Source organism: Salvelinus sp. IW2-2015, linkage group LG22, assembly GCF_002910315.2.
Source record: "Salvelinus sp. IW2-2015 linkage group LG22, ASM291031v2, whole genome shotgun sequence".
Classification (NCBI taxonomy): Eukaryota; Metazoa; Chordata; class Actinopteri; order Salmoniformes; family Salmonidae; genus Salvelinus; species Salvelinus sp. IW2-2015.
This window is the reverse complement of record NC_036862.1, coordinates 9,026,724-9,052,273: the sequence shown is the minus strand read 5'-3', so window position 1 is coordinate 9,052,273 and position 25,550 is coordinate 9,026,724. Positions and strand designations below refer to the sequence as shown.

Genomic DNA, 25,550 nt, shown 5'->3' with positions numbered 1-25,550 from the left:
CCAGAATGGCCAAACCACTTTTTTTTTTAGACGTCCGTTTTGGCCTCAAATTAGTTTATGATCAAGTTCAATCCCCATGGGGAATTATTTGAAAGTTCGCTCCAAATTGAGCTATTTAATTAAATAGTGATCCATTCTGACTACTACACTGAACAAAAATGTAAACGTAATGTGTTGGTCCCATATTTCAAAATAAAAGATCCCAGAAATGTTCCATATGCACAAAAAGCTTATTTCTCTCAAATGTTGTGCACAAATTTGTTTACATACCTTTTTATTTAACTAGGCAAGTCAGTTAATGAATTCTTATTTACAATGAAGGCCTACCAATAAGCAAAAGGCCTCCTGTCTGGATGGGGGCTGGGATTAAAAATATAGGACAAAACACACATCAGGACAAGAGAGACACCACAACACTACATACAGAGAGACCTAAGACAACACAGCATGGCAGCAACAACACAACTACACAAACATGTTACAAACATTGTTGGGCACAGACAACAGCACAAAGGGCAAAAAAGTAGACAATACATCACACGAAACAGCCACACGTTAGTGAACATTTCTCCTTTGCCAAAATAATCAATCCACACACAAGGTGTGGCATAACAACAAGCTGATTAAACAGTGATAATTACACAGGTGCACCTTGTGATGGGAACAATAAAAGGCTACTAAAATGTGCAGTTTTGTCACACAACACAATGCCAAAGATGTCTCAAGTTTTGAGGGAGCGTGCAATTGGCATGCTGACAGCAGGAATGTCCACCAGAGCGTTTGCCAAAGAATGTAATGTTCATGTATCCACCATAACACGCTTCCAATGTCGTTTTAGAGAATTTGGCAGTACGTCCAACCGGCCTCAAAACCGCAGACCATGTGTATGGCGTCGTGTAGGCAAGAGGTTTGCTGATGTCAATGTGAACAGAGTGCCCTATGGTGGCGGTGGGGTTATGGTATGGACAGGCATAATCTACAAAAAACAAACACAATTGCATTTTATCGATGGCAAATTGAATGCACAGAGATACCGTGATGAGATCCTGAGGTCCATTGTCGTGCCATTGATCCGCTGCCATCACCATGTTTCAGCATGATAATACACGGCCCCGTGTCGCAAGGATCTGTACACAATATCTGGAAGCTGCAAATGTCCCAGTTCATCCATGGCCTGCATACACACCGGACATGTCACTCATTGAGCATGTTTGGGTTGCTCTGGATCGACGTGTACAACAGCGTGTTACAGTTCCCTTCAACATCCAGCATCTTATCACAGCTCTTGAAGAGGAGTGGGACAGCATTCCACAGGCCACAATCAACAGCCTGATCAACTATGCAAAAAAAGATGTGTCGTGCTACATAAAGCAAATGGTGGTCACACCAGATACTCACTGGTTTTCTGATACACGCACCTACTTTAAAAAAAAAGGTATCTGTGACCAGCAGATGCATGTCTTTATTCCCAGTCATGTGAAATCCATAGATTAAATTAATTACAATTAATGTATTTCATATCTTGGAAAATATTTGTAATATTGTTGACGAAATTCATGCTAATGTTGGCTTTAGCCAACATAGTGATAGATTTCCTTATATGAACTGTAATTCAGTACAAATCTTTGAAATTGTTGCATGCTGCGTTTATATTTTTGTTCAGTTCAGTATACATTGTCATCGCACAGGACCACGTGCTAACACAGACCAATCACGGTCCGGCAGGCTACGAGGAAGCTTGCACCCTCATGCCATAGACGTTAAAAAGAACAATTCACCCAAAACCACTAATTCCTTTAATTTAGTGTTAAATAACACTAACACGTAAGAACAATATTTTTTGGTGAACAAATGTTTCATTCTGGCATTATACGGTTGGTAGCAACATGGAAAATCGTTCTGGAAATCTGTTGCAGCTCAAGTTGACTACAAAATCCACAATGCAATGCTCGCTCTTTGGGCTGGCTACACATAATACCAGACAATATTAGCATGTAAAGTAGCTAGTTAGCTGTAAGATCGCCTAAACAAACTGCACTAGCAATTTAGGCGTCTACAATCTCACCATATTCAACCTGCAGATCGATTTGCAAGGGCAGATATACTTTTGAGGAGATGGGAACCGTTGCCCATGCCACGTCAATGGGCCGCGCGGTGAATGCTGGGCTATTATAGGACAAGGAGTGAATGGGAGTCAGTTGGGCGCTAGCTCAAAAAGCCAACATTAGCATGAATTTCGTCAACAATATTACAAATATTTTCCAAGATATGAGATACTTAACTTGCTATCTGTAATATTGTATAGCTTTGGAATCGACATTAAGTACTTTCGAGGAAAATAGGCATGTTTCTCGACTCATACCCTGACTTTGAGAAGGGATTGCGTGACAATTAATTTAGCAACCGCGTGACGCAGCCTGACAACGTGAAAGCGATTGGTCAACAGTCTGCTGGGTAGGGCGTTATACGTTTCTCCATTCATTACCCAATGGGATTCCATATCCTTCCTCTGGGCAAGTTTGAAATTAAAATACTTGCTGCTTAATGAGCCTTCAGGAGTTTTCCATGGGAATACTTGGATGACGTCAGCGCTATCACTATCTACTAATTTTAATGTTACGCTACGCGTTCAGTATATATATGAATTATTAGCATTTATTACATTATACATGCAAAAGTTATTACATTAGCAGCGATTACATTATGGGCAGTTATTACATTATCAGTTACTACATACGTATGACATTTTCACATGCACCTTAACAATTCAACAGCACAATTTCACCAGCATTTGCATCGTTGCGAGGCACTTGCATTGTTCTGACAATGTCCACTTGGGGTCAGAACGGTACGTTGAGTATTTTCTCTGGCTGCTTGCTAGTGTTCTGCAGTAGGATCCCCACCGAAGGTGTGAATCTACTGTACTGTAGCGCAGTTGAGACAAGTGTCATTGTTTGAAAGGATTGGCACAAACCCATTTAATTTTAGAATGTATAAAAAAATATTAACATTGTGTTTGCATAAATTTGACAGTGCACTTACATGTCTTTCATTGTAAAATGGCAGCATAATTTGCTTTTTCAGGGCATTGAGACAAAATGCATTATATAAACAAGAATATAAAAAATATAAACTGCCATTGTGTAACATATAGATCACATATTTAGCTGAACATTTAAATAGTAATTTTCTATAAATAACTAATCCTTTGAACCATTTCTGACCCTGGTTAGACATTTTCTAAAAATGCCACACAATAGACCTTAATAAAACCCTTAATGATGAAACTGCCACTTCTGTTTTGGTTGTAGTAATATCCCAGTTACTGCAAGCAAACACTATTTTTCCCCTTAGACATCATTGCACGCACGACAGAACCAATTTGAGGAATTCCTCTATATTACCTCCAGCTGTTATAACCGGATATTGCACTACTGGTAAGCACCATGACATTTCACAGCCAGTAACTCGGGTTAAGGTAATATTTGTATTTCCTAATGGCTAAAGCTGGCTGTAAGTTAGTGGCACAGCTCAATATGTAGCCTAATTATGCATACTGGTTAGGCAAGTTAAAACTACTACCACAAAATATACTGACCAATACAATACAGTATTATTGTAGTTCAGTTGTACTTTTGTGATAATGAAGGATGTGAGAATGTGTTCAATATTAACCCTCTACTTACTGGAGTAAGACCAGTGAAGGGGATGTCTTCAAAGATGACATTTCCCCTCAGGTTAATGTTTTTACACATAAAAAAAATGGTAATCTACCTTCAATTAAATAGATGCCTGAAGCAATCCTACCTACCCACTAATTCATTTCTTAGACATCAGTCTGAACTGCTTTGCTATTAGTAACATCTTACAATATAATCTCTTGATATAGCTAGGCATAAGGAATACTAGAAAAAGTAGGGTAATCTCTCATTCAGCTTTTTCTTCTTTTGTATAAAAATAGCACATTTCACTCATTAAACCATGTGATCAACTGGACAGAGTGAACACTCAATTTCAATGTCTTGTTCTCTTTTTTTTTTACCCCCTTTTTCGTGGTATCCAATTGTTAGTAGTTACTGTCTTGTCTCATCGCTACAACTCCCGCACGAAGGTCGAGAGCCATGCGTCCTCCGAAACACAACCCAACCAAGCCGCACTGCTTCTTAACACAGCGCGCACCAATGTGTCGGAGGAAACACCATACACCTAGCAACCTGGTCAGCGTGCACTGCTCCCGGCCCGCCACAGGAGTCACTAGTGCGCGATGAGACAAGGATATCCCTGCCGGCCAAACCCTCCCTAACCCGGACGCTAGGCCAATTGTGCGCCGCCCCATGGGCCTCCCGGTCGCGGCCGGCTGCGACAGAGCCTGTGCTCGAACCCTGAGTCACTGGTAGCACAGCTAGCACTGCGATGCAGTGCCTTAGACCACTGCGCCACCCGGGAGGCCCCTAATGTCTTGTTCTCTTTATAATGTCCTAATTTCCTCAAAGTTCTGGTGATCAAGACTCTACCAGTATTTCCATGATGTGCTCCAGCTCATTCAGGTCCCTGAAGCTCTGGTTGAGAGAGAAGAGAGAGGGTGAAGTGGACGGAACGGAGGACAGAGAGGGTAAGTACTTAAGCAGCTCGTCACTGGCTGCAGCAGAGAGTGCTCGGACCCCCATCTCCTTGTCAAACACCGATGTGTCGATGTCATGGAAAAGTTCATCTAGTTTCACATCCTGCAGGTAGCTGGAACACATGACCTCCTCCACGCTACCAAAAGCCACCCCCTCTGAGGTTCTACACCCCTCAGAGCTCCGTTTGAGCCCCAGGTCTCCAGGTAGGTTCTCAATGGACCTGAAAGGTGTCCTCTGAGGTGCCTGAGGACCTAGCCCTCCATCAACGGTCAAGTCTAGTTCTTTCAGAATGGAGGAGACAGCACCTGACAGGGAGAAGTCACTCTCTGAGGACATCCAGACATCCTCCTTGTCCTCGACACCTGAGGCACTGTTTACAACACCCAGACCAGACTCCCTGTGGGTGCAGGGTTTAGATGGGACCATGGGTGGCACTGGTCCTGCCAGGTTAACTAACCCATATGTAGGCTTGTTTTCTAGGTGTATATGCCGCAGGGTGTTGGCTATCAACACGGAGCGGCGCAAACTAGGCTCCATCAGCTCCTGCCCGCGGTGGTACTTGACAAGGGTGATGCCAAGCACTGACTGCCGCTGGCTCTCCCAAGTGCCGCTACGCATGCCCCCCACCACATCATCGACTTTGCGCTTCTGTCCCTTGGATATCATCATCATCCTCCTCGACCTAACGTAGTTAGCTAGATGGAGAACACAAAACTTGATAAGAATCTTTAGAGATCCCATCAAGACACGTTACATGGTGAGTTGACTGCAGTGTGGGAATATAATAACTAGCTAGCAATATAGCTAGTAGCTATCTAACGTAAGTTAGCTAGCTAATTTAGCAAGCTAGCTACTACATTACTAGCGTTTTCTCCACTTCCTACTTTGTCGCAATTTGGCAAAACAACAACAAACCTGTCGTGTGCAACTGTTCACCTGTCTTCAGTTATCTTTTCGATATACAAAAGTAATGAATGATGTTAGGTCCAAATATGTCTTATTTGTTTGCCTAGCTCACCGGCTCGGTACAAAACCCACCGGCAAACTAAAAAGTAAACTCGTTCCCGCCCGAGATTTAAGTTTCACCAGAGAAGAAGAGGCGAAGCGAGAAGTTTCACTCTTGCCAAAATCTGACCAAACAGACCCGGCCGGGGTTTGATAAGTCAATGAGGGAAGTGAAAAAATATTTCTTAGTTCTTAATTTTCTCGAAATCTAAAAACACCTAGATTCGAGCCGATGTCTTAAGTAGTTGAACATATTCTTACTCCAACCTCGTGAAAGTGACAAACTGAAACGTTTTAATTTTCGTCAAAAGACAACATTATATCGAAGGAGTGCCTGTGATTTGACGTTAGACCCGATGACGTTTTGTATTTCAATAAAAAAAACATGAGTTTATGATAAGCAAGCGATTTTCTTTGGGTTAACAATAGGCTAGGCTATTTTGACAAAGCCAGCTATGGACTGTCACGAGCTACATTGCCCAAAAAGTTACTGAATGCTTTGCATACCCATGCTACTGTGATATTAGGCTACGCAAGTTATTATATGCCAACTTGTTTGTCTCTATATTCAAACAGAAAGCTTCCAATATGTCTCATTCGCCAAATTAGAAATTCAAACTCGTCAGAATTGCAGTAGATAAAGGACTGTTGTTTACAGTGGGGTAGTCCCAGCAGTCTTTTAGCTTTTGTTTGAAGTGTTCACATCAGTGATGCCAACTCCTCAGTAAGGAAAGTAGCTATTGGCTGTCCTAAAAGTCGCTAGAAGTCGCTAAATAACGTCATCGCCTAATTTGTATAATAGGCCATGTGCATGTAATTGTGATGGACGCTGTAGGAGAGAGGAATAACGTCATGGGAGAGACATAAAGTGAGTAAAAAACACCCTAAATATGTTTAGAACTACCAATGAACTTTCTTCTGTCGATTCTTGGTTTTTTTTATGTCACAATTCCAACCCTCCTCCTTTATCCGGGCTTGGGACCGGCAAAAGTGACCCAAAAGAGACATTGGCAGAGTTACTTATTTTTTTATTTAATTTTTCTTAATTTGGTTTGGTTTTTAACCTTATGGTCCACTTAGGAGCCTACAACAAGTAAAACATAAACTTTTTTAACTCTTTTTTTTTTTTTTTTTAAATGTATACAATCTACATTAACAATCTAAATTGACCAACAAGAGGCAATAGAAAAAACTGTCAATGGCAATGTGAGAAAATTATGGTAACTAGTCTGGCTCTAGTTCAGGTTAATATATATATTTTTTTATGTAAGCGAGGGCGGGATCAGCCAGCGGCGGCTTCCCGCATGCGCGATTCAATTGCAGTCTGGACGCGGAGGGGTGAGCATCGCCTGCTCTGACTGCAGCTGGGAGGGACTGCTGCGTGAGGACTGGGCCGCCTGTGAGTGCTTTGGGACGGGGGTGGGGCCCACGGCAGCACCCGCTGCTCGTTGAGAAGAATAAGAACGATACGTGCTTTCACGTCAGAGTCTACAAAAGTCTCCAATAACATCGGAAAAAGTTGCTAGATTTGTCGCTAGCCACTTTTTTGAAAATGTGTCGCTAGAGCGGTCTGAATACTCGCTAAATATAGCGACAAAGTTGTTAAGTTGGCAACACTGGTTCACATAGGGGTTTGTGTATGTGACACTTCTAGAGATGGGGAATAGTGACCCTGTATGTGAGTGTACTACTGCCTCTGCTAAGAAGCCTTTAAGACTTTCATGGCACAGGTCAGGTGCTAGTTCACCTATAACCACAGACTTTGGTTCATGCTCAATTTCAGCTGTTCACCCTCAATAGCTACATAGTGCCAGCAAATACCTCTGATAAACATTGTTGACATGTTTTTTTAGAGAATGTGACACAAAGACTGCCACCTCACAACTACGTTGTATTAAAAAACTCTTTATTTCAAAAGCTAGTTATAAAATTCTGACACAGCACACGATCAGGCTAGAAGTAGGCCTTGGCTATAAATAGCACATAGGCCTAATTGATGACTCACTTTGCACTCATACATACTCAGTCAACATTCAATTGCTGTTGGGTTAAAAAAATATACAAAATAAAAGTAAGATAGATATTTGAACAATATTGGCTATGTAGTTAATTAAAAAGTCTGCACAAAGTATGAGACCCACACACAACTACAAAGATTATTAACATATTACATTTTTCATACATTATAATATCCAAGATAAACAAAATAGTTACAAAACATTAGCAAAAGCCAAAGCTGCCATTTCTTTCAAGCAAGAAAGATTGGCCTGTCGAAATAAGATCTAAGTTGCGGTGTCTGAAAGGCCAGCTGTGGTAAGTGGTTTATGGAAACGGAAAAGGGAGGGCTCTGTCTTGTTCGGGTTAACTGTATTCCCCGCAAACCCCAACGGTCTTCCTGTCCCAGTCAGAGATGGACAAGCACTTGACGAAGAAGTGTCCCAGGTCATATTTGGAAATGACCCGCCCTTTCAGCATGTTCTCTGTCACTGTGTACTTCTCAGTCAAAGGGAGATTATCTGTTGGGAATAGCATTTATATTTAGCAGTGCAATATAAGGCACCTGATATTATTACATATTCAGATAATTTTTACTCAATATGTTTGTAATGTTTAATATCACTTGAATAACACTAATCGGTCCAGTACATACCCACTGGGCACACACTTTGAATCAATGTTGTTTCCATGTAATTTCAATTAAATTACATTGAACCAACATTGAATAGACGTTTCATTTGCTCAGTGGGTAGTGTGTGAGGAGGGATGATCGGCCTATCATGTCATCACTGGAACCACTTACAGTATAGTAGTACAGTACTACATTTCTACTGATTGGGGAAGGGCGACAACTAACCGTCGATGTGAGGGGGCATGACAGCCACAAAGTCCAGCCCTGACTCCTTCAGCACCATGTACATCCTATCATGGTCCTCTGTGACCGACAGCAGCCTGGGTGGCACTTTAGACCGGTCCCATAGGAGGAAGGCTTTGAAAAGAGACGGGGGGACAATATAAGGATAGGGTTTCTTTATGGTAGTTTATTGGAAGTTGGAAAGATGCTGTGACCCTGACTGTCCAAGATTCCTCTGTACCTGACATGCAGCCAACTACTTTGCGGATCCCCCGAGCTTTCATGGCGTCTAAGATGTTTCTGGTTCCTTCTGACATCATTGTTGTGGGACCTGTGGATTGCAACTGAAACATGAACATACTGACCATTATCCTGGCCTAAGCATTAAAATGTGTAGGCCTAGTGCAGCAACCCCTAGTGCAGTTAGTCACTGCAACTCACCCTGAACATGATTACAAAACATATTTAACTCATAACAGAAAACATGTTTTAATGAGACTCCTGAACACTTCCATTTTGATTTGCACCTCAAGATATATTTCAGCTTGTATAACATATCTGTTATAACTTGGTTTTATTCAGACAACTTAACATATGTTTTTACTAACTTAAAATTCCTATAGCCTACTAATGAAGGTTTGCCTAAACTTACCGAGGTCACTCCTGGTGCCCAAAATGATGATAACAGCATCCTGACCCTCCATGGTCTTCTTCACATCCTCCTTATTGAGGACATCTCCCACCACCACCCTGCAGGCGTTGTGTTCTACAGGCAGCCTGGCAGGGTCTCTCACCAGCACTGTCACATTGTAACCTGTAGACAATGATGAACAAAGAAGCATTATGAATTTATTGACTCATCCTATCATCTACCAATGATCATAGGCGGAAATCCCAGGGGGGACGGGGGGGACACGACCCCCCCATCCTGGGAAAAATATGATTTGTCCCCCCCAATATATCACTGTAAACATAACTATGTAATTTCAATAATATTAATAATACGCAATGAAAGCACTTGTGCTGATTATAGACACTTAATAGCGCGTTTTTAAGTTTCACAAGATTGCGACCCCCCCGCCCTTTGCCCCACAATGATTTGATCCACTGCCAGTTCTTTAGCTTGCAAGGTAATAGAGGGTTCGTATCTACTGTCCGAAAGGCACTCAGTGTACGTACTGTCTCTTATACACATCTAGATGTGTATAAGAGACAGCTATCAAGCTAGCTAGTACCTATTCCATTTATGTGGCGTCGTCAAAGATGGAATATTTGCTATCGTGAGTTTATTCCAAGATTAGCATGCAGCTGTAGTGCTTCAAAGTCCCCGTGATAAGGTTAGCGATAAACTGAAGTCCAAACTGAACAGAACTACACTCTCTTATACCATTGTCTTAAATATATTAAATGGTCTCGTTGCAAAAGCAAAATTGTCGCTAGTGAATATATATTTTTTTTTCACCTTTAACCAGGTAGCAAAGATTATAGCAAACACCACAGAAACGGAATTGGTGCTCGCTAGCTTTGCAAATTCAGCTATTGTTGGAAGCCTGCCAATATGAAACAAACTAGGTTAAAATTTCAAAACGTTGCAGCATGTGTTGTGTAAATGTGTGTGTGTGCAGCTAGACCGGTCWGCCAGCCAGCCAGCCAGCCAGGTAGAAAAATGTCAGAAAAAAGACGGACATCAGAGTATTTTTCAGGACACCAAAACGCAAAGTAAGAACTCTAGTAGCCTAATATCTCAAAGACCAGTTGATAAAATGTTCATAAGAAAGAAGTGAAATGCTAATGGAATGTTTCACAATGATGTCATTAGGCAGAGCAGGCAACAGATGGCACACAGACAGCAGAGCTGTGGACAGATAGGCAGGGACAGACTTGCAGAGACAGGGAGTCTCAGGTAAGTTTGTTGAGTCTTTGTTTGGCAACATTATGAAAGGTTCTCCATTTTTTTTACTTGTAAAATAGGGACATAATTGGAAAATGCCATGGATACCCCAGCTCTCAACTTAAACTGGTGACTAAACTAAGATTTGTTTAAGGCAATGGTATTGCTGTTGTGATTAATTGTGTAGTTTTGGGTACCGGTAGTTAGGAGTACAGCAAACACCTTATTTCTTTTCTAAGAGACAGACTGAGTCAGTGAGGGTGGTGAAAGGGAAAGAGCCAAGGAGAGAGACTTCAGAGGACAGTGTCACAGCCACGGCAGGACCAGGTGTCACCCTTGTTGCCAGCAGCACAAGTATAGGGGACAGTGGCACAGCATCGTCCAGTTACCTCAGTGATGACACAGAACCATATCAGCCACACCCACAATTTATAGAACCGCAAACTCTTGCAAACAGAGTGTTGACGTTTCAAGAGAGAGGAACACTGCACTGATAAGGAACACTGCTATAACTATTATTATTATTAGTATTATAATGATTTAAACAAGTTGGGACAACCCTTCAGTTAACTACTGTACCTAACAATGATCCAGTAGTAGTGATTATGGTCCCTCAATATACATTTAACATATTACAACATAGTCTATGTGTTACAGCACTACTTTTGGTGTCCCCCTCAGGAATTGCTCCTGAGAAAATGTCATGTAATTGTCCCCTCCAAGGTTGATATCAGATTTTCGCCCCTGCCAATGATCCATAGGTATTTCAGTCTGATGGGAATATGAAGATGAGAGGAATATGTAATGTAGGCAATTAGTTCATTTTTGATGAATGGATCTCAATTCTAGAGCATGGCTGTGGGTCGAATTGATTAGGCCAGCCCAGTGTTCTGGATAAGCACGATAAGCGGACAGCGGACTTCATCGCGTATCTGCCGCGCACTGCAATGCACTCATCCCAATCATCAGTCAGCAGAACACTAAAACGACTTGTATGACTCAACACTTTTGTCGCGTGATCTCAGAGCAAGGAAACGAACACCCTTGTTAATAATCAAATAAGCCAAATTATATCTGCTTTTTTAGCACTTTTGCTATTATTTTTAAACTATGTAATTAATAGCACGGAATAGAACAAATCAGATTGGAATAGAATAGAAAATAAAAACACAAATAGAATAAAATATAATAACTTTTTTTCAACCCAGAGGAAGGCTGTGGCAAATTACACTTCCAATTACACTAGTATAGAATATGCTAATGACAGATGTCTGCTGTCCTATAGCATTGCATAGGAAATCAGATGAATCACGTTCAGCATAGTTTAGGAACAAGGCAGAACACTCCGATCACTTTTGGACCAGGCTACACAGCAATTTATATATGAGGGATTGTGTAAATAACCTATAATCTCTCACAATAATGAGTAAATTATGTAATTTAGAAACGTTGCCTACCCGCTGCAACAGCCAGTGGTAATGTCACCAGTCCGGTCATTCCCGTGGTCCCAAATATTGCAACATTCTTGATCGATTCTGACATAATAACAGATTGCGAAATTATCACTGGTCACGGAAGAACGTTACAACTTCTTACTTTGTGGATCGCGTGAAACAATGTATCCGAAAACATACACGCAGAATGAACCTCTTTGAAACTTTGAGAAACGCCCCTTTTAGATAACCAAAAAAGGCTCACTTCCGCAACAGACTCCTCCCAGCCCCACCAATGAAAGGAAAACGCACACAGTCACAGCAGGGCCGTAATTGTGCAGGATATATATTCCTTTTTAGAGAATTTCAACTAATGTATTCTGTTTTTCTCTGTTTGGAGATCTAAAGATATGAAAGGATGGCAGTTCCAAAAATCTGCCAAGAGACCTAATTGCAGGAATGTCCAAGCTACCTCTTGCCGAATCACCTTCATTACACTTCAACCTCCTCCACCACGCGACAGCCATCCGGTTATGGCACCAAGGTGACTGACTGGGATTCGAACCGTCTCCTGTGATCCACATTGTGAGCCCAAAGAATGTAGTAGCCCACTGATCTAAAGCCTGCAGCCATTAGTTCGGGGAGGTGCTATTGTAATGGATTTAAGAACGTGCCGTAGACTCACTCAACAGCTACTGCAGCTTGGCATTTCGCCGATGGAGCTATCCAATTGCTACCTTTTGTTTAGTTCAAATAGTTGGTACTGTTGTCAAGAAGGGCGGTCGTGTGTTGCGAAGCAGAGGATCACTGGCTCGAGCCCAGTATTGGGACAGGGACAGTGGCCGAAGCTAAATGGTTGGCAGCACACTGACATCACACATCTTCAGGTCTCTGGCAAGGTTATGTGCATGTGGTTCACATAGTCTCGCTCGTCGGACTCATGGGGATACACGATACAGTGAATGGGGGAAGAGACGGTTCAGAGAACCACCTCCGTTAAATAGCATAGGCCCACTTTTCCGTCATAGATACATGCCAGAAGATGCTCCCTGTATGAAATGCTCTTCATTAGGTGACATTAATGTAATTTATCAGCGAGGAGAGAACAATTACTGTAGGTTGAAGTACATACATTTTGACGTCACTTCAGGTACACAGCTTTTATTTAGTTATCCATAGACGTTTCATGGGTGTGCTTTTTAAAAATGAATATTGTTTTTTTAATTCAGATTTTTCAGGGGGTGCTGCAACATCCTCAGCCCTCATACTTCCCGCTGTAATGTAGTTATCAACGTTATTATCCGTTTATAAACCATTTATAAACCAGTAATACAGTGAGTTTATGTGGATGTACTTTTAATAATATGCCTACTTGCCAATAATTTCACTTGTTTTAAGGTACTTCCCAGTATGACATGAACTAACCTCCAATAGTTGCAAACTACATGTTCTCAAATGAAAAATGTCCACGGGGAATAGAAGGGGGGCATCAAACACATTCAAACACTTTCATAGAGATAGGAAAATCATTCGAGTGCATCTCTATTTCTATCTGATAAAACCCTAGACACCATTTATAACGGGTAAAGTATTACTGGAATTCATTGATGTTGCGTGTGTGCGCCCCCCCCCCCCCCCCCCCCCGCATTTAATTTCTCTCTCTCTTTCTATCTCTCGCTATACGGAGGGGGTTCTCGCGCGAAACTAATGCCGAAATCTCTCTAGCAGTATCACGACTGGAGGGAGAGGGAGCGCGTAGGCTATCAAGTGGACAGTGTATCCGAGCCCACCGGCTTGGATTATTTGATCAAGCATTTTAGCCTGGCTGCAAGACACCTTTCATGGCAGTCGCGTGGTCCCACTAGCCACGGCCGGGAACTGACATGTAATTAGCGCATTATCTGCCTTTATTAGCCAGATGTCTTCATACTGATCCCACAGTTCGATTGAGGATATAGGCTACTTGACTACTATGCCGGCGAAGAAACACCGCGTCGCGAGGCTCTGTTCATAATTTGCTCACTGGTTCATTGATACTGGTACCACATCGACTGATTTTACGTCTATTTCGGTGAAAAACAGACTCATATCTGAAATTGAGGTTAAGGTAAGGTCGTTGTAGCATAGGCTGCATGTCTATCTATATATAAAAAAATATATAAAAAACATTTCAAATATCATTGAGCATGAACAATCCGAGGTGCCCGTGTTCGTGGGAGATGCAGCAACACCGGCCTGCATTGGCTAAGGCTACTGCAGTGATTCAATAGGGCCGTATTATATGCTGTTTTATTTTGCTGGGTATTAGGCATTTGCTTTTGTTTAGATCACTTGTGTTTGCCGAACATAGTATTTAGGCTACTATTTGTACACAGGCTTTGAATAGCAAATATGGACAGGTTAGGATCGGCCTTATACAATGTTTAATTATTTAGTATTGGTCCACGCATGTTCCTGATGATTCAACGCACATAAGTGTATGACACTTTTAGAACATTCATTGCGTGTCACAATGGAGCCTTATTCTTGAAGGAAGTAACCTAAGAGGGCATTAAATAACATGCTTGTACATACAGTAGTCTCTAGCCTTATGGAGCTTAGGCTACGTTATTTGACCGCAACTACATGAACTAAAAGTAGTCCAAATTGAAATGCTATTTTATCCAACAGCAGATTAGCCATATGACAATTATAGCATAGACTATGTCATTTTAACGCAGCCACTTCCTTGCTTAAAAGTGTTAATCCAAAGAAAAGATCCATGCACTTCATATGGGATGGTGCAGGGGACGGTGATCATAGCCTAAGTGCGGTATGGACCTAGGAGACGGCGGTGGTAGGGATGCAGGTCATACAGTATGTGTCATTTTAAGGTTAAAAGCGATTGCACAATAGGGAGTTAAGCAGCTTGACAACATGCCAATATTCCATAACCAAATATCTGCCATTTATATCCTCTTTTGCCCTGGCTTCTTACACACAGGCATGCGCACAACTGCGTCGACACTGTAGTAGCCCAACTCACCATCAACTTGGATAGGCACCACTAGGCACTACTATTAATGATAGCCTAATCATGCAGGTTTGAAATGAGAAATCTTGATCTAATGTGAGGAGCGTTTGTGTGGATCAAGCCTAAATTCTGTTCACTGAACTATAGCTTTTTTTTGTTGACCGTAGGGCTGGACGTAACCTGTTCTACGGATGTCAGTGTTATTAATGTTGGTCACACACAGCTGTTTAAATTGTGAAATGACTGGAGCGATCGGTTGCAACACAGTCAGAGTCGTGCTATGACGTCACGCTACTACCGCTGGCGCTGTCCACTGTACTGATCTGTCATGCGACGCAAAAATGTCAAATTCAGACTCTTCAGCAAAGTTTGTGGGCAAAGGCAAAAGGGATGTCAATAGCCACTTTATTCTGAATGCAAATGAGAATTTATGGTTTAACGTTAGTATATTTTGACATCCAGTCTTATAGGACAATGTTGCATGACTTTTAAAATAATCGTTTGACAAGGCCTGCTGTCGTAGTAGGCCTATGCGAGCTATTCAAACTGACACTACATGCTACATTTTCCTATGGCGAGACAATGATTGATACACACCATTGATATTTACAGATCATTTTTAAAATCTGCATAGACAATAGGTCTACTTCTGGAAATGTGACGCTGTATGACGTCTGATAGACTTAAGTGAAGTTGATTCAGATACAGTCAGAGGCTTACACGAACGGGTGTTTTTTGTGTGTGCGTTATGGGTCTTCTGTCCCTTGAACACAGCAGATTATAAGACCCATTGTCTTTACATTTAAACACAATAAAAGGACTGGGTCTCTACTTATACTACGGAAGTGTGCATTCAGAAAATAACCTAGCCATATAGCCAATACTCGCAGTGTTCTCAATTGTATGCAAATTGACAGTAATATTGTGTGGAGAGTAAAAGTCAAGGTAAAAATGTCCACTGATACACCAATCTTTGTAAAAGATGCATGAAAAGCTGAATGAAAAAGGAGGGGGGGCCAGTAAGATGAGGGACCAGTCCCCAGCCTGAGGGGGACAGAATTAAAGGTCCTCAATTCTGTGGTGTGTAATGTGGTGTGGCATCTGTCTATGCTCAGGGGAACTTCTTCCTCTCTTCTGTTCTATCCTCCTCATTCCATAGTGTCTTAGTTTCTTTAGCCCCCTAACTCCTTACACAGTGAAAAGAGTTTGGGGTCAGGGTGTCACTCTCGTATCAGTTGGTAGAGCATGGCGCTTGCAACGACAGGGTTGCGGGTTCGATTCCCACAAGGGACCAGTATGAAAAAGTAACAAAATGTATGCACTCACTACTGTAAGTCGCTCTGGATAAGAGCATCTGCTAAATTACTTAAATGTAAATGTATCTATTCCTGAAACTGAAATGCTAAAAAAAACAAAAAAAACGCTTCACTTTGATGATTGTCAAGACGTGTTCATTTGATCGTGTACTGAAGGTGGATTTTCAGGAAGGGAAATATGTTGACTTGGAATACTTAGCAACACTACATTTAGGTTTTAAAATGTTCTGTATCTTTTGCAGTATCAATGCTTTGCAAAGGGGGGACACATGTAATCAAGACTCATGACATATTTCTGCAAAGAGGGGCTACTCATCATAGAAACAACACAATCAGATTAGAATTTAAATACAGCAGAAAGAGATCCCTAAAATAATTCTGCATCTCCATACATCTTCAATAAAGGGCAGTTTGTGCCACCGCAGTGGTTTCCATAGCTCCTCAAAGGACCTCTGCTTCTCTCAGACAGGAAGTAGGAAGTGAGAAGGTCACAGGCAGAGTGCTACTGGAGCAGCTGGCTTGTTGCCTGGGAAATCTTTTTTTCATTGAGGAGGTTGAGGAGGTGATGTGAATTACTGTACCAGAGCCATTCTTTCCGGAAGCATGTTTTGGGCAGTGGGAAAAGGGGATGGGTGTGGGAATACAGCCCGAGTCCTACTCCATGCCGGCAGGCTGGAGATTTATAGTTGTAGCCGGGTGACACGGTGTAGCCAAAGAGCAATAATAATGTTGAGTGCTTTGGAGGAGAATGCTGAACAAGAGCCAGAAACAAACTGGCGAAAAACAAAGATGGCCGATCTAAATTGTGCATATGTCACTATAGAGTATTGCAGTATCTACAACTGATTTGAGCTGTAAAGGGCAGAGGCAGTCTGTAAAGAACAGAAGCAGCAGAACTCAGCGACACAGAAAATGATCAGGGCCAGACTAACCCATAGAGAGAATCCTGAATGTATGTTCAGACTCTTGTGGTCTGAACTGTGGCCACAGCATGACTTCTCCCGCCCTTTAGTATGCACAAGGTGTAGCAAGAAACAGTAAGGACTCCGTGTTTACTAAACTTCAATGGTTACACCTTGCCTGCCATGGTGGTTGTGTTGTCAAAGGTGCAGTCGACTGTCTCTGACCTTCTCCCAGCACCAGAGGGATCAAAGAGCTTAGGCATGTTGCCTTGTCGTGTCTCTTCTGGAGGTGTCATGGACATGTATTGAACCCTGTGTCATCCCTTTTTTGCCTGTCAATCTGTTATTGCTTCATTTTAGTCGGATCATCATTGGATTCTCTGTTGAGGGCAAGCCTGATCACCACGCTAGCTGTTACCCAGCTAGATGTAGGTTATGTAGGCTGCTGTTGTTAATGGCAGAAACAGTCTGGCCACCCCGGATAGTGAATTGTCCCCGTAGAAGCAGAAGCATATGTGAGCTGGATTATTGCTGGAGAGCAACAGTGTTGTTGTTTCAGTGCAGAGCGTCTTGGATATGTGAGAGGGGCCTCTGGCACGCTGAGACACTGACAGCTGTGTTTGTTTACCAGGAAGAACCACATCACGTCAGTCAGTGGGATCCTTAAGCTAAAAGACTGTCTTATTAGAGGGACACCAGGTGGTAGGTCTAGGAAAGGCCTGCTGGGGCGACCAAAGGCTAGCAACAGCACAGGCCAATTCGTTTGACACATATGACAGTGTGACAGTTCGGATGGAGCCTTAATGCATTGGTGACCATTGTGGCTGTGTGGTGGCCTACCATCAGTGTGACATCCTTCACTATACAGTACATGACCATGGCATTTTAATGTGCGTGTGGTCCCTTGAAAACCATGTGTGTAGTGCGTTATTTTGTGCAACACATGTGGGGTCTTTCTGTATAAAGGTGATGTATGTTGTTCAGTAAGTATGTGACCTACCACCCGCTTTCATGGCTCAATGGGCTAGTAGTATCTGGTAGTATGTGATTGTAGGACACACCAGCTTCTTGAGCGGTCATGGAGATGTACTGCTGACGCCTCCGGGTGCAGTCTCTGGAGTTACTGTAGGAGGCGCTCTGGGTATCCAGGGAACATTCTGGTGGGGAATGAGACAACCAACTGGAACGCGTTGAGCTGTGACACATCAGACTCATGCTTCACCACACCCTCCTCTGCGTCTCCCGCACACACACATGCCCGCACACACACACACAACACACAACACACACAACACACACCACACACACACACACACACACACACACACACACACACACACACACACACACACACACACACACACACACACACACACACACACACACACATACAAATGATCCACATCTGGAGAGGAGGGGGCTGTGGTGTGATTGTTACAGTACTGTAGCTCTCTCTAAATCTGAATTTCACTGAGCATAGAATTTAGGCCTGACTGAATTTCACTGAGCATTGAATTTAGGACTAACTGAATATCACTGAGCATTGCATTGATCCTTTGACATGATCTGAACAGATTTGACCATGTAGAAAGATGTGTAAGTATGATGTCAGTATGATCTCAGTATGCTCTCAGTATGCTCTCAGTATGCTCTCAGTTGGATTTCAGTATGCCTCAGTATGATTTCAGTATGATTCAGTATGATCTCAGTATGCTCTCAGTATGATCTCAGTATGCTCTCAGTATGATCTCAGTAGGATTTCAGTATGATCTCAGATGGCTCTCAGTATGCTCTCAGTAGGATTTCAGTAGGATCTCAGTATGCTCTCAGTAGGATTTCAGTATGATCTCAGTATGCTCGCAGTATGATTTCAGTATGATCTCCTGTATGATCTCAGTATGCTCTCAGCATGATCTCAGTATGCTCTCAGTAATGATCTCTCAGTATGATCTCTCAGTATGAATCTTCAGTATGCTCTCAGTATGATCTCAGTATGCTCTCAGTATGATCTCAGTATGATATCAGTATGATCTCAGTATGCTCTCAGTATGCTCTCAGTAGGATCTCAGTATGCTTTCAGTATGATTTCAGTATGATCTCAGTATGCTCTCAGTATGATTTCAGTATGCTCTCAGTATGATATCAGTATGATCTCAGTATGCTCTCAGTATGCTCTCAGTATGATCTCAGTATGATCTCTGTATGATCTCTGTATGATATGTATTTACTGTACATTTCCAATTGATTCCTGAAATGTAATATGTTTTATTTATTGATGACCTCGTTCCTGGAATTGAGAATACTCTCCTGATGGGTGTGCTGCGTTTATATTTTCCAGAATGTCTGGGCTCATCATTCTAGAGAAGCGGATAGTGGAGGTCCCTCTGAGGCTCTTTTGACATTTTCTTTTGTATGTCTCACTTGGCTGCTTAGTTGCCCAATATTTGTTGCCATTTCTTTCTGACTCAACCTTTATTTCTTGCTGTATTAGATGGTTGTGAATGGTTGTGTACAACAACACTTGCAATAGGAAATAGAGAGTGAGAGAGAGAGATATAAGTACACTCCAGTGTGCGAATTATGGGGGGCCAAGGGGGGCTCAGCCCCCGGAATGAGACATGAGCTGCCCGAAATACAACAAAAGTTGTATTTGAACCATTATCCTGTTTGTTTAAAACGAAATGTTGTACTGCTACAGTGGCAAATATGAAAATAAAAGCTTAGGTTCATTCATCACATTCATCTCTCTACTCTGCCTGTCTCCCTCTCTCTCTGTCTGTCTTGAGCTTTCGCTAACTACCTTGCAACATTGTTTTGACTGGGTCAAGCCCACTAGCGAACTTGTAACATTATCAACTAGTTCCAGCCTGCTAGTGAACCTGCACCATTGTTTCAACTGTATACTAAGTATTAGTTTCTGTGTCCTGCTTCTGAAACGCAGAGGTCTATAGTCTGCCCTGTAGATAATCATGGCATTCTGCAATAAATGGTTGGCCGATAGGGTATTGGCAAAAAGGCAGTTTTGGTCCTGCCTCTTCTGGATCCTCTGGTAACCTATTGAAAACAGTACAACAATAATATAGCAAATTAAGAATTGTCATGTATGCCTTTAATTTTCATGACAAAACAAAGTAGCCTAACACACCTGTGGAAGTGTGTCGTTTTCAGGGTACAACTCCAGCTCCAACTGACATGTTGAATACCATGTGCCTTATTTTCTATATTTTATTTAGGGGTAAGGGGGTGGGCTCTAGATGATTCTATCATCCAATCAGGGCAGTATGTACATACAGTACCAGTCAAAGTTTAGACACACCTACTCATTCAAGTGTTTTTCTTTATTATTGCTATTTTGTACATTCTAGAATAATAGCGAAGAGATCCAAAATATGAAATAACACATATGGAATCATGTAGTAACCAAAAAAGTGTTAAACAAATTAAAATATATTTTATATTTGAGATTCTGCAAAGTAGCCACCCTTTGCCTTGATGACAGCTTTGCACACTCTTGGCATGCTCTCAACCAGCTTCATGAGGTAGTCACCTGGAATGCATTTCAATTAACAGGTGTGCTTAATTAAAAGTTAATTTGTGGAATTTCTTTCCTTCTTAATGCGCCAATCAGTTGTGTTGTGACAAGGTAGGGGTGGTATACAGAAGATAGCCCTATTTGGTAAAAGACCACGTCCATATTATGGCAAGAACAGCTCAAATAAGCAAAGAGAAACAACAGTCCATCATTACTTTAAGAAATGAAGGTCAGTCAATCTGGAACATTTCAAGAACTTTGAAAGTTTCTTCAAGTGCAGTCGCAAAAACCATCAAGTGCTATGATGAAACTGGCTCTCATGAGGACCGCCACAGGAATGGAAGACCCAGAGTTACCTCTGCTGCAGAGGATAAGTTCATTAGAGTTAACTGCACCTCAGATTGCAGCCCAAATAAATACTTCACAAAGTTCAAGTAACAGACACATCTCAACATCAACTGTTCAGAGGAGACTGCGTGATCAGGCCTTCATGGTCGAATTGCTGCAAATAAACCACTACTAAAGGACACGAATAAGAAGAAGAGACTTGCTTGGGCCAAGAAACATGAGAAATGGACATTAGACCAGTGGAAATCTGTACTTTGGTCTGATGAGTCCAAATTTGAGATTTACGGTTCCAACCGCTGTGTCTTGTGTGACGCAGAGTAGTTGAACGGATGATCTCCCCATGTGTGGTTCCCACTGTGAAGCATGGAGGAGGAGGTGTGATGGTGTGGGGGTGCTTTGCTGGTGACACTGTCGTTGATTTATTTAGAATTCAAGGCACACTTAACCAGCATGGCTACCACAAATTCTGCAGTGATACGCCATCCCATCTGGTTTGCACTTAGTGGAACTATCATTTGTTTTTCAACAGGACAATGACTCAACACACCTCCAGGCTGTGTAAGGGCTATTTGATCAAGAAGGAGAGTGATGGAGTGCTGCATCAGATGACCTGGCCTCTACAATCACCCGACCTCAACCCAATTGAGATGGTTTGGGATGAGTTGGACCGCAGAGTGAAGGAAAAGCAGCCAACAAGTGCTCAGCATATGTGGGAACTCCTTAAAGACTGTTGCATTCCAGGTTCAGCTTTTTGAGAGAATGCCAAGAGTGTGCAAACCTGTCATCAAGGCAAAGGGTGGCTACTTTGAAGAATCTAAAATATCAAATATATTTTGATTTGTTTAACACTTCATTGGTTACTACATGATTCCACATGTGTTATTTCATAGTTTTGATGCTTTCAGTATTATTGTACAATGTAGAAAATAGTAAAAATTAAGAAAAACCCTTGACGGAGTAGGCGTGTATTGTATATTCAAATGTATATCCCCATGCCCACACATTTGGACTGAGCATTTCAGTGGCCCAAGGAGGCTGAGGGAAATAAATTAAGAAAAATATTGTGATCATTGGAAAATAAAATTAAAAGACTGCATGGGGTCCTGAATTCAGGCAAGAAGAGTGTAGGCCTACTAATGACAATCGCCAAATGTCGTTACTCTTTTTGGTGTTTTGTAACAGATGTCTCTTTCCATTCATTAAATGGCGGGTACACAGTACAATGTTTGGATGCTGGAATTATTTTGGAGTGGACGAACATGTGCAGGTAGCTTACTTTTTGAAGTGATTTGTTTGACAATCAGAAGAAAACATGATTGGTTGTGTTCATGCCCCCTTAAAAGTTAATATATGTTTACCGTGAACCATATCAGATCTCAGCAAAAAACGTATTTTCATTCATCTGAGTTTCATTTATCTGCATGTCCAGCCCTTATATCCAGCCTCACAATGAAGTGTTTTACCATTTTCTTTTCAGTACAACAAATAGAACACAAAACAATTTGACATAAACAGTTGCATTCATGTGTTTTACTGAATTTTATTAGAGCAATGCAAAAACCTGATAAAAATGTATTTATATGACTGTAAGTACAGAAATAGTTTGCTCACTGGGAAATTAATATCCAACTAGTCAGTGACAACTGTGTGGAGTTTGGAGTTTGTGACAGCAACTACAGTGCCTACGAAAAGTATTCAGACCCCTTGACCTTTTCCACATTTTGTTACATTACAGCCTTATTCTAAAATGTATTTTAAAAAACAATTTCCCTCATCAATCTATACAGAATACCCCATAATGACAAAGTGCAAACAGGTTTTTAGAAGTTTTTGCAAATCTTTTAAACCTAAAAAACAGAAATACCTTATGTACATATGTATTCAGACCCTTTGCTATGAAACTCAAAATTGAGCTCAGGTGCAACCTGTTTCCATTGATCATCCTTGATGTTGCTACAACTTGATTGGAGTCCACCTGTGGTATATTCAATTGTTTTGACATGATTTGGAAAGGCGCACACCTGTCTGTATAAGGTCCCACAGTTGACAATGCATGTCAGATCAAAAACCAAGCCATGAGGTCGAAGGAATTGTCCGTAGAGCTCCGAGACAGGATTATGTCGAGGCACATTTGCATAAATTTCTAAAAAACTGTTTTTGCTTTTTCATTATGCTATATTGTGTGTAGATTGACGAGAAATGATATTTTTTTTTTAATCGATTTTAGAATAAGGCTTTAACGTAACAACGTGGAAAAAGTCAAGGGATCTGAATACTTTCTGAATGCACTGTATGTGAGCTTATTACAGTATTGACACTATGTCCTGGGATTTCCAATGATCTTCGATGAAGCGGAACCCCTTACCTTCTAACGACTTTTGTGTAGCTAGTGAGCGTCATAGAGCAAAACATGTTACCTGTCCTTCTTCGTGAGAGTCTCAGCTTTTCATAGATATCTTTTCATAGATAGCTCAAACTATTCGAACTCTACAGACTTTTTTGTTTGTTTAAAGGACCGCTTTAGCTCAGCCCATATTAATCACACAGACCTTTTTTAAACACGTTTTTAAAAAGGGTTAGAAGTCCAAAATGTGCCGGCGATACAGGGGGACTCATTGGGTTAAAATACATGTCTTTACTATAGGTCATATTAAGCCCATAAAATAGGAAGTCCTGTGGAAAAAAATAGAGACCCCCCCCAAATGTTACGGTATAAGTCACACTCTGCCCTGATCCCAAGCCTTACAGTTTCAGAAACACAGCTTCATATTGAATGATAATCGTATTTCCGTAATCCTCAGAAAATGTGATTTACATAAGTCTAGAATATTTAAACCTTTTTCATTTGTGAGAGTACTGATCATGTATTTAGTGTTTACTCCCGCTTTTCACATCTTGAGTGCTTTCTCAGAGCAGGGGGCAACTGAGCAGGAAATACATATTTATTTTGTATTTTATTTTGTGTTGTCTTATCTGCCAAGATGTCAAAGTGTAATATTTTTTTCTATTTTGGTCCATTTAGTCTTTCACTGATGTGTGGTGTTTTGTATTGTATTGTATTGTATGATCTATCTAGCCCATACAGGTAGGGTTTGTTTTATCTGGGGACCCATCATTAAACTGTATGGTTTTGGTGTTGAATGCTGAAAGGGAAATGTGGGGGATGGGAGGAGAACAGAGGAGGGGAATCAGGGGTTGAGGATTGGGGGAGGGGGATTTTTTAAAATATTTGTGCTTTGTGAGTTGCCTCAAGGACATTAGCTGGTATTGTAACAGAAAAGAGTTCAACCTCAATCAGTCTCCCACTGCACACTTACGCTTGAACATGTCCATATTCATACTGACATGAGTGTAACATGACAAAGAGCCAGAGGGATGGGGGATAAGGGCAGTAGCTCTCTGGTTAATATATTCTACTGTTACCTGACGGCACTGTTACCTCATCCCACTTGATGTGAAAGAGACGCAATATGAACCGGTTGTTTCGATAAAGTCATTTTTTATAAGACGTGATCGGCGAAGAACAGTGTGCCAAACTCCCTCTGTTATGTATTTTATGCAAATGAATGAGTTGCGAATGAGAAATGATCATTAACATTAGCAAATGGGTTTGATTCAAAGCGTAAGTGATCACTTATGCCTCTGTTTTCAGAAGTCGTAGATATCTATGGCTGTTCATAGCCCTCCCTGGATTACTAACTATCTGGTGTGGACTGGAGCTCTATCAAAACACGCATGCACTTTGCCCTTAAAGACAAATTGTTGTGATTCAGATTTTCTGCATGGTGTTTGAGATGATGTATTTACCTTCGTACAGTATAATTTCTTTCTATGGGGGTGATAAAGGGTGCATGAAGTGTGATCCGCATCCTAAATGTACTCTACCTAACTCTCCTACTGTGTGTCTGTAGAGTTGTTCAGGGAAATAGGCGCGATGGCCAATGCCTCCACAGACCTGGACAACGCGGAGGCCCAGCGCCAGCTCAACAACAACAATACCCGTCTGGCCAGCAGCTCGGGACACTGGGAAACCGAGGTCACCAGCTCCAAACTGTTTGAGTGTTCCCGCATCAAGGCCTTGGCAGGTGGGTGGATAGAGAGACTATACTGGACTAGAGGAACAAGAGCACCTTCACCTGCTTCAGTCGCAGCTCCATCACTTACAAAACACACAAGCTTCGTAGACCTTCCAGTATACCTGATGGATGTTTAAAGTTGTGGAAGGACTTGATTGATGATCTATCATACAGGGGGCTACTGACAAGGAGGTATGGTTTATATATCAGAGCCAGTGTTGTAGTTCTTGAGTCCAGGACTCGGACTTGGACTCGGACTGGACCAGTAGTGACTGGGGACACGACTCAGATGAGAGATTTAGTAACTACATCACTGATCAGAGCTCTATCCTGATGAACTACAGATGTAGGATCTTAATTTGATTACTCTTTTGTTGCAGAGAATTCAAGTTTTGTTGCAGTGTGTTCAAGGTTTAAAAACTATTCTAAAGTTAGGAATATCCATTTCCACCAAAATGGCAGACTTGATTTGCCCTAACATAAAATGGATCAACCCCTACAAAAATGTCCATTCAATTCCACATAATAATTCACATTTCCTGTTGCTGCAGGTTTATTTTC

The 25,550-nt window shown here is 41.6% G+C and overlaps 3 protein-coding genes across 4 annotated transcripts in view; 1 reads left to right on the top strand and 2 right to left on the bottom strand.

Annotated features, from left to right (window-relative positions):
* Positions 1 to 330: 330 nt before the first annotated feature.
* On the bottom strand, positions 331 to 6,730 carry LOC111982789 (SERTA domain-containing protein 3-like). 2 transcript variants are annotated; one of them, XM_024014381.2, is made up of 2 exons: positions 5,538 to 6,730; positions 331 to 5,348 (listed from the first exon to the last, which is right to left on the bottom strand). In XM_024014381.2, exon 2 carries the CDS (start codon positions 5,292 to 5,294, stop codon positions 4,503 to 4,505), a length of 792 nt encoding a protein of 263 aa, XP_023870149.1. In that variant the 5' UTR covers positions 5,295 to 5,348; positions 5,538 to 6,730; the 3' UTR covers positions 331 to 4,502. The 2 variants fall into 2 exon arrangements, with proteins under 2 accessions (XP_023870149.1, XP_023870148.1); XM_024014380.2 differs by having other exon boundaries at positions 331 to 5,317.
* A 786-nt stretch (positions 6,731 to 7,516) lies between these two features.
* LOC111982788 (flavin reductase (NADPH)) lies at positions 7,517 to 12,003 on the bottom strand. Its single transcript, XM_024014379.2, has 5 exons — positions 11,827 to 12,003; positions 9,131 to 9,292; positions 8,720 to 8,809; positions 8,482 to 8,613; positions 7,517 to 8,143 (listed from the first exon to the last, which is right to left on the bottom strand). Exons 1-5 carry the CDS (start codon positions 11,909 to 11,911, stop codon positions 7,989 to 7,991), a joined length of 624 nt encoding a protein of 207 aa, XP_023870147.1. The 5' UTR covers positions 11,912 to 12,003; the 3' UTR covers positions 7,517 to 7,988.
* A 1,557-nt stretch (positions 12,004 to 13,560) lies between these two features.
* LOC111949720 (spectrin beta chain, non-erythrocytic 4-like) overlaps positions 13,561 to 25,550 on the top strand; it is a 61,443-nt gene continuing 49,453 nt past the window's right edge. The window contains 2 exon segments of the mRNA XM_070433958.1: positions 13,561 to 13,909; positions 24,825 to 24,998. Of these exon segments, the coding sequence (XP_070290059.1) occupies positions 24,848 to 24,998 (151 nt within the window). The 5' untranslated portion in view covers positions 13,561 to 13,909; positions 24,825 to 24,847.

Bases quoted from the DNA above. Each gene is read 5' to 3' on its own strand.
- LOC111982789 (XM_024014381.2), bottom strand. From the start codon at position 5,294: ATGATGATGATATCCAAGGGACAGAAGCGCAAAGTCGATGATGTGGTG.
- LOC111982788 (XM_024014379.2), bottom strand. From the start codon at position 11,911: ATGTCAGAATCGATCAAGAATGTTGCAATATTTGGGACCACGGGAATG. The intron at 8,810-9,130 runs GTAAGTTTAGGC...TGCAATCCACAG, and splicing joins GGGCACCAGGAGTGACCTCG to GTCCCACAACAATGATGTCA. The intron at 8,144-8,481 runs GTTAGTTGTCGC...TATTCCCAACAG, and splicing joins CATGCCCCCTCACATCGACG to ATAATCTCCCTTTGACTGAG.